This window comes from Leptonychotes weddellii, chromosome 15 (assembly GCF_054177405.1).
Source record: "Leptonychotes weddellii isolate Sample4059 chromosome 15, ASM5417740v2, whole genome shotgun sequence".
In the NCBI taxonomy this organism is placed as follows: Eukaryota; Metazoa; Chordata; class Mammalia; order Carnivora; family Phocidae; genus Leptonychotes; species Leptonychotes weddellii.
This window is the reverse complement of record NC_138383.1, coordinates 17329987-17338782: the sequence shown is the minus strand read 5'-3', so window position 1 is coordinate 17338782 and position 8796 is coordinate 17329987. Positions and strand designations below refer to the sequence as shown.

The 8796-nt window shown below is 44.8% G+C and overlaps 1 protein-coding gene across 2 annotated transcripts in view; it reads left to right on the top strand.

The window, feature by feature from the left end:
- DHX8 (DEAH-box helicase 8) overlaps nt 1–8796 on the top strand; it is a 28868-nt gene that overhangs the window by 15049 nt on the left and 5023 nt on the right. For both annotated transcript variants that reach the window (XM_006738807.3, XM_031033997.2), the window contains 6 exons: nt 769–963; nt 1272–1457; nt 1577–1787; nt 2173–2354; nt 4707–4847; nt 7799–7954. In XM_006738807.3, coding sequence (XP_006738870.1) covers nt 769–963; nt 1272–1457; nt 1577–1787; nt 2173–2354; nt 4707–4847; nt 7799–7954 — 1071 coding nt within the window. The remainder of the gene's footprint in view (nt 1–768; nt 964–1271; nt 1458–1576; nt 1788–2172; nt 2355–4706; nt 4848–7798; nt 7955–8796) is intronic.

Here is an 8796-nt window from a genome sequence, read left to right as displayed (position 1 = left end):
GCTGTTTCTCTCTCGCTCGCTCTCTAATAAATGGATAAATAAAATCTTAAAAAAAAAAAAAATAGAGTTGAGTCAGTCAAAAAAAGAATACCCATAAAGTTTCAAGTTTTTTTTTTTTTTTAGATTTTTTTAATTTATTTGCGAGAGAGAGAATGAGAGACAGAGAGCATGAGAGGGAGGAGGGTCAGAGGGAGAAGCAGACTCCCCGCCGAGCAGGGAGCCTGATGTGGGACTCGATCCCGAGACTCCAGGATCATGACCTGAGCCGAAGGCAGTCGCTTAACCAACTGAGCCACCCAGGCGCCCAAGTTTCAAGTTTTTAATTTAAGTTATACATGCAGTTCAAATAAGAAAGAGCATTGCCCATAGAAAATCACCATTAATATTTTTTTCTACGCATGATTAAAAATAACTTAGACTCTGGTTGTAATCCTACCATACGTTTATAATTGTATCCCCTTTTTCTTCTTTAGTGTTAGAATGTAAACATTAATTATTTTCTTCCAGAGTAATGTGTGGGAATTTTTTTTTTAAGATTTTATTTATTTATTTGACAGAGAGAGACACAGCGAGAGAGGGAATACAAGCAAGGGGAGTGGGAGAGGGAGAAGCAGGCTTCCCGCTGAGCAGAGAGCCTGGTGCGGGGCTCCATCCCAGGACTCTAGGATCGTGACCTGAGCTGAAGGCAGACGCTTAACTGACTGAGCCACCCAGGCGCCCCAGTGTGTGGAAAATTTTTAATGACTGTATTTATACTGTTGCTTTCAGGCTGTCCATGACAATCAAATCCTGATTGTTATTGGAGAGACAGGATCTGGGAAGACAACGCAGATCACCCAGTATCTGGCGGAGGCAGGCTACACGTCCCGGGGCAAGATTGGATGTACCCAGCCCAGAAGAGTAGCAGCCATGTCGGTGGCCAAAAGAGTGTCAGAGGAGTTTGGTTGTTGCTTGGGCCAAGAGGTAAGTGGGTAATGAAGCTGTTCTGGAAATGCCGGAAGAGAGTGTACAGGCCCAGATCTCTATCTGTAAAATGGGAATGGTACTATCTTCCTTCAGGTTTCTCCTGAGGGGGAGAGGGTTCTCATTGTCATCATTAATCTATTTTCAAGTCCAAGGCAGATTTTACTTGAGGAAATCACTGCACATTTTGGTCAAATTCTTAACCTGTTAAGATTGCAGATAACATTCTGACCGGGCTGAAGTCTTGCCTGGTGATTGCAGAAAGGAGAGGTTTGTGTCTGAGGTTTTCAGCTTCGCTTCTGCTTTAGGTGGGCTACACCATTCGATTTGAGGACTGCACCAGCCCAGAGACAGTGATCAAGTACATGACAGACGGGATGCTGCTTCGGGAGTGCCTGATTGACCCTGACCTCACGCAGTATGCAATCATCATGTTGGACGAGGCGCACGAGAGAACCATTCACACTGACGTGCTCTTCGGATTGTTGAAGAAGGTAGCTAGGTGCTCTTTGGTGACCCTTCCACTGTTGGGGACTGAGTCCTGGGAATCGGATCTGAGTCCCTGTGCCTTTTCGCTTTAGTCCTTCTTATCCACATTGTGTTTCCCTTTTAGACGGTTCAGAAACGGCAGGACATGAAGCTGATTGTCACCTCAGCCACACTGGATGCAGTGAAGTTTTCTCAGTACTTCTATGAAGCGCCCATCTTCACCATCCCAGGTCGAACATACCCAGTGGAAATACTGTACACAAAGGAACCTGAGACAGATTATCTGGACGCCAGCTTGATCACGGTCATGCAGATCCACTTAACAGAACCACCAGGTGGGAGGAAAGAGCGTTTTCCCCTCTTAGGTCAAAAGTCCTGCTGTGGTTCGATTTTCTCTCATCTTTTAAAAAATGCCTTTTAAATATCAGTCTCTCTGTAAGCCTAAGTCTTGCATGTTCGAAGCAGTGGCAGGGTTTAAATGCATCTATTTAAACGTAGACACACACACAAATAAACATAGACACAAATTTTTAGAAGTCAAAAAATATTAAAAATAAGAACACGCTAAAATGAAAAACCAAAATAAAAACGGACAGATGAAAACCGCTTGATTTATTAGAGGTTGGAATAGGAGTGTGTCTTTCATCATTTGGCATTCTTTTCATGTCACTGTGGCCTTCTATGGAGCACACACACAGGACGTCAGTGTTCTCTTCTTAGGTGATATCCTGGTCTTCCTGACTGGTCAGGAGGAGATCGATACCGCTTGCGAGATCCTCTATGAAAGAATGAAATCCCTGGGACCGGATGTTCCAGAGCTGATCATCCTGCCAGTGTACTCTGCTCTTCCCAGTGAGATGCAGACCCGAATCTTTGACCCGGCTCCACCTGGCAGCAGAAAGGTAACAGTGGGCAGGGATGAAGCTCCCGTGTGCTCTGGAACCACGCGGTGTGTGCACCTGGCCCTGATAGGGATTGCCTAAGGTCCACTTGAGCTTTGTTTTTTTATGTCTTAGAAAACAGTCCAACCAGTTTGTTAAGGAATAAGGATCTTGTATGTGGCCCCAGCTCCTTACCCTCTCCTATATTGGACAGATATTGAGCATCTATCTACCAGGCTTCGGGGTACACACCAGGGCTGTGGTATGAGGCCAGGCCTCTCTGCTGTGGGGCACCCACTGGTAGACAGGCTTTGAACGTATGGTGTGAAAGAGCTGCTGGGGCTGTGGATACCCCGAGGGGGAGCCCCTTGCCCAGAATTCTTAGAGGAAGTAAGGATCTGAGCTCGTCCTGAAGAGCACGTGGCTATTCTCTAGGCAAGAAGGGCAGGAGGACGAGCATTCTGAGAGGACAGCGTGTAATAGCCTCGGGACAAGAGAGTGTGGCCGTCTCAGGAGGCTGCGTCCTTCTAGCAGCTGGAGCTCACTGCGTGGGTGTGCATATGAGACAGTGGGAGAGGAGACAGTTGGGTTTTTTTAAATAACAGCCTGACAGATATAATTTACATACCATACAATTCATCCCTTTAAAACATACAATTGGGTGGCTTTTGGTATATTCATAGAATCGTTTGATCATTAATTGCCATTACTGATGGTAATTAATCATAACCATTAATCACTAGAGTTAATTTTAGAATAATTTCATGATCTCCAAACAAAACCCGGTACCCCTTAACAATCACCCCCCATTCACCCCTCTGCTCGGTCCCTGGAAACCACTAATCTACTTTCTGTATTTCTGGATTTGCTTATTCTGGATGGAATAAACTCTATTCATATGACTCCATTCATATGAATGGAGTAATATAATATGCGGTTCTTGGTGACTTGTTTCTTTCACTTAGCATGTTCCCAAGTTTCATCCACGTTGTAGCGTGTATTAGTACTTTGTTTTTTTTTTTATTGCCGCACAGTATCCTATCCTAGAATGATATTCTACATCCAGAATGTGGATGTACCACATTTTTGTTTTTCCATTCACTAGTTGTTGGATATTCGGGTTGTTTCCACATTTTAGCTATTATGCGTAATGCTGTTATGAGCATTTGTTTACAAGTTTCTGTGCGGACATATGTTTTCATTTCTCTTGAGTACATACCTAGGAATGGAAGACCGATGAATTCGAATAACACTGAAGCGTTAGAATGGACAAGCCATAATGGGTCCCTGGAAGTGCAGGGGAGAAGGGCAAGGAGAAGTCAGGAATGACTCCCAGTTTTCTGGCTTGGACAGCTGGGTGGAAGAGGGTAACGAGGAGGGAAACATGGAGGAGGAACAGCTTTGGGGAGGGGAAGGATGGCGATTCCTCCTCTGTTCTCTTCCTGATGATTGGACTTCTTTTTTTTATATTTTTTAAAGACTTTATTTATTTGAGAGAGAGAGAGCGCACAGAGGGAGAGGGAGAGGGAGAAGCAGACTCCCCGCTGAGCAGGGAGCCTGATGCGGGGCTTGATCCCAGGACCCCAGGATCATGACCTGAGCTGAAGGCAGACACTCAACTGACTGAGCCTCGCAGGCGCCCCATGGACTTTTTAAGAGGGCTCTGCAGCGCTGTGGCAGGTGGAAGTCTTTCAGGGCCAGTGAGATGCTGGCACAAGGTGGGATGTTCTGGTGCTTCCTCACAATGATTTTTCCAAGCGATTGTGTTTTATTAGCTGAACCTCTGGGTGGAAGAACAGTGGCAGTGCCAAGCCGAGACCAATAATCTTCTAGATCACACATACTGCTGGGGTACACACAAACCATGAAATTCCTCTGCCGACTCGTTCATTTTATGATCAGAAAAAAAAAAAACGCATCTCTCTCTTGTTCCACATACAGAAATAGCCCATTTTGTAGTCCAGATGTCCCCATGGGGGAAGAAAAAATCTCATTTTGCACTGGTACATGTGATGCCAGGAAATCTCTGCTTTCCCAGGGTGCAAGAAAATTAAAATTGTAGTAATCAGCATTGGATCTAGAAAATGAGCTGTGTAGCCATTTGCACCAAATGAAATTGGCTTTGATTGGCCTTTGCTTTTTCCTGTTCCACTTCTCCTCTCAGGTACCACCCCGTCCCCAACTTGACCTTTAAGATGAAGGTACCGCCCCTTCCACCCATTTGAGGCCCAACAGATTAAGTGCTATCTAATCATGTAGAGAGGCAGAGAATGGCACAGACCTTCAGGAAAATGTCTGAGGTCAGATGTCTTGATTCACACCTCGGGGCTTAGTCTGGGCGGCTCAGTCCAGCTGTGTCCCTCTTGTCTGCAGGTCGTGATTGCCACCAACATCGCAGAGACCTCACTGACTATTGACGGCATCTACTATGTGGTGGACCCTGGGTTTGTGAAGCAGAAAGTTTACAATTCCAAGACCGGCATCGACCAGCTCGTGGTCACTCCGATTTCTCAGGTATGGCAGCTTTTACCCACAGCTGTCCTGAAAATCCTCGTTAGGGCTTCTAAATTTTTTATGGTTTTATATTTTGAACTCGATTGTTTTTTTCTTTTTTTAGATTTTATTTATTTGAGAGAGAGAATGAGAGAGAGCACATGAGACGGGGGAGGGTCAGAGGGAGAAGCAGACTCCCTGCCAAGCAAGGAGCCCGATGCGGGACTCCATCCAGGGACTCTAGGATCATGACCCGAGCCAAACGCAGCCGCTTAACCAACTGAGCCACCCAGGCGCCCTCTTTTTTTTTTTCTTAAAGAGATATTCCTTTTTTTAAAAAATACTGTACTTAGCCATAGACATCTGAGATAGTAATAATTCATGAGATACTAATGTGTTTCTTTGGTAATTGTGGAATAATTTCTTGCCCAAATTATATTTAAAAATGAATAACCTGATCAGCCTTTTTGAGAGCATTTTGGCTACAAGGTGTCCAACATTTAAAAGTTCATCTTTTGAATGTAATGGTTCCTCTTGCAGGAATACATCTGAAAGTTTAGTAAGCATGCGTCTGAAGGTAAGGGAAAAGGGTGTTCACCGAAGCATTATTTATATGAAAGGAAACCGGGGAAAATTCTAAATGAACTCCAAAAGGGAAGTCATTTCATAAAATACGGTATATCCCCGCCATAGAATGTTATGTGGCGTTAACATGGTGGTGCGCATCTGTATTTCGTGACATAAGCATATAATCATGATGTGTTATTTGAAAAAAGTGATCTGAAACATAGCATGTAGAATCCCAACTTTCGTTTAAAAATGAATGGTGTGCGCATGTGCACGCCCGAGACAGTGTGTAGTCGGCATGGTAGTTGGGTTATTTGTCGGTGGAGCTGCTGGTTACTGTGCTGAGGGCTTGAAGTGCGTTTTTTCTCCTTATGCTTTTACATATTATCTTAATGTTTTATAGAAGGGATGTGTGACTTTCATAATGCATAAAAATCAGAAGGCTGTTGTCATTTTGAACCTTCAGTAATGCTAGCCACCATGTGCAGAGTGCTTACTAAGTGCCAGGCACGAGGTACTTGCACATACATGAACTCCTTGCATTCTCGCATGCATTCTTGCATCCATCCCCAGTGGTGGATGTTTTTACCCTCATTGCATGGATGAGGAGGCACAGAGGGGTTAAGTGACTTGCCTAAGGTCACACAGCTGGTGGAGCCAGGATTTGAACCAGGGCGGTCTGGCCCCTGCATGTATGCTCCCTACCATTTCTCGGGGTGGTGCATGCAACTCGCAGTGATTGAGAAATTAGCTACAATCATCCTCTCTTATTTGGAGAGAGACCATCTGTAGAATGCCATGGAGTCCTGCCACTGTATGTGATTGTAGTCCGCCTCGGTGTGCTTCGTGACTTTGCATACTCTATCCTTTGGTTTGGGGCTGGAATAGGAATTTGTAAAATCCTGATGCCATTTGTAAGACAGATGGTTTTGTCAGCAAATGGCCCTCTTCAGATTGCCATTCACTGTTTCCTAGCAACCTATGGCTAAACTTACATATGTTTTTTAAATTTAAAAATTAGCGCCCCTTAGGGCACCTGGTTGGCTCCGTTGGAAGAGCATGGGGCTCATGATCTCAGGGTCGTGAGTTCGAGCCCCATATTGGGTGTAGAGATTACTTAATTAAAAAAAAAAACTTTTTAGAAATTAGCGCTCCTCTCCCCTAAGTAGTGCAGAGAAGTATTACATTATTTTGGGGGGAAAGAGGAGAAAAAATTTTAAATTGCTTGTAATCCTCCTACCACCCCGTCATCATTTTGATGCTTTTCCTGCCCATCTTTTGTTTGTTTGTTTCTTGTTTGCAATCTAGTAGTCTACTAAGTGTGTGGTTTTGTGTATTTTTTGTTTAAAAATTTAATTTTCTTGATTATTATGGTATAATAATGTTCAACATCAGATCTTTGATAAAAGTCAATGGAACTGATCTGTAAGCTTACCATGAGAGTTAGCCATAGTTTTAGGGCATTTTGTCCTAGTTTTTCTTTCTGGTAGTTTTTTTTGTTTTGTTTACAAAATTAGTATTGTTCTGTAACTTGCTTTTTCACCTGTGTGCATGAACATTTCCTTCTGTTATTGAAAGTCTCAAGTCTGATTTGGGAGGGGCACTGGGTGGCTCAGATGGTTAAGTGTCCAACTCTTGGTCTCCGGTCAGGTCTTGGTCTCAGAGTCATGAGGTCAGTCCCTGTGTTAGGCTCCATGCTGGGCCATGAAGTCAGTGGAGCTCATAATTCTTTTGTAAATGGAGCCTACTTACACACACACACACACACACACACACACACACACACACAAACAAGCTGCCGAGTCATCGCTGATATGATTAACATATCATTTCTTTTTTTTAAAGATTTTATTTATTTATTTGACAGAGAGACAGCGAGTGAGCACAAGCAGGGGGAGCAGCAGGCAGAGGGAGAGGGAGAAGCAGGCCTCTCGCGGAGCAGGGAGCCCGATGCGGGGCTCGATCCCAGGACCCTGGGATCATGACCTGAGCCGAAGGCAGATGCCCAACGACTGAGCCACCCAGGGTCCCCTAACATATCATTTCTTTAGTTCACTTAACGTTTTTGGTCACAACTGTGAGGATGGTAGTTTTCATATTGCGTTACGCTTTTTCTTTTATATTGTGCCACACTATTTTGAATGTGCATTTCTACGATCTTTACAATATTTCTTCCATTCATGGTGCTAATATTTGCCTCACTTGAACAAACTTTCCTGAAATGCCGAGTTTTAGAGAGGGGATGGTAAAAGCATTGATAGTCTTGGAAATGGTCCTAAAGGAAGTGAAATAAACCGCATTTCATGTTTTGAAATGCCCAGTGCCCCCCTTTCAGTCGATTTCCTGGGCAAAGCTGTTGAGCACTGTTTAACAGATATGTTACTTTTATATGCCCACCCCTGTAGGCTCAGGCAAAGCAGCGAGCCGGCAGGGCCGGGAGAACGGGCCCAGGGAAGTGTTACAGGCTGTACACCGAACGTGCCTACCGAGATGAAATGCTGACCACCAACGTGCCGGAAATCCAGAGGACCAACCTAGCAAGCACAGTGCTCTCGCTCAAGGTAGAAATCACTGTCTTGTTAGAATGGGCTGGTGGAACAGTCCAATTGTATGTCCATAGTAAATGAACGTCAGTTTTATGAACCTTGTTAAATACTTCGGTAACCTTGTGGAACCAGTCCCTTTGAATGGAATGCAAATGGCTGTGGTAACGGCCTCTCCACCGCGGGTCTGGGGCTAAGTTGGCATGTCTCCTGTGATCCACGTTTGTTTCTTACCCTCATAACCAGCAGGATAGTTGGTTATAAAAGAGTTTAGTTAGGAGCAAAGGATATTAGAAAAATCTAATGAGTGCCAACCCGTGGACAGGCACACTTCCTTCAACCCCGATCCAGTTCTCCTCTTTGAGAATGGAAGCGAAACTCCCAGTCCAAAAACTTTGCAAGGAGACTCTCAGTACAGGTTTCAGACTGACCCTCTTGGGGCTGGCTTTTCATTCTGAATCATTGCTCTTCCTCTCTCGGTCCCCAGTGAGGACCCTCATTCTCTTTTGGCAGGGGGGGGCTGCATGAATAATTTCCCAGCTGATGACGTTCCCACCCCTGATGCTGGTGCTGCCCTGGGGCACGGGCGCTCTGCTGGTGCGGAGTGCTCTGTTGGAATGTATTATTCATCCACTGTAAGCGGGGCTGAAACAGAGCTCAGACCAGAAAACCCTGCTCCAGTCTCTGGTGTGAGAACAGAGAAGCATCTGTGGCTCAGACTTCAGCTCCGAGCTCTGTGTCCTCGGCAAATTTATCTGCTCGGCCCTCTGTTCTATATTATCCTTTCTAGAAGTGGGCTATTAATAGTATCTGTTGTGAAAATAAATGAGATAATACACGTAAAGGCCCTTGGTGCAGTG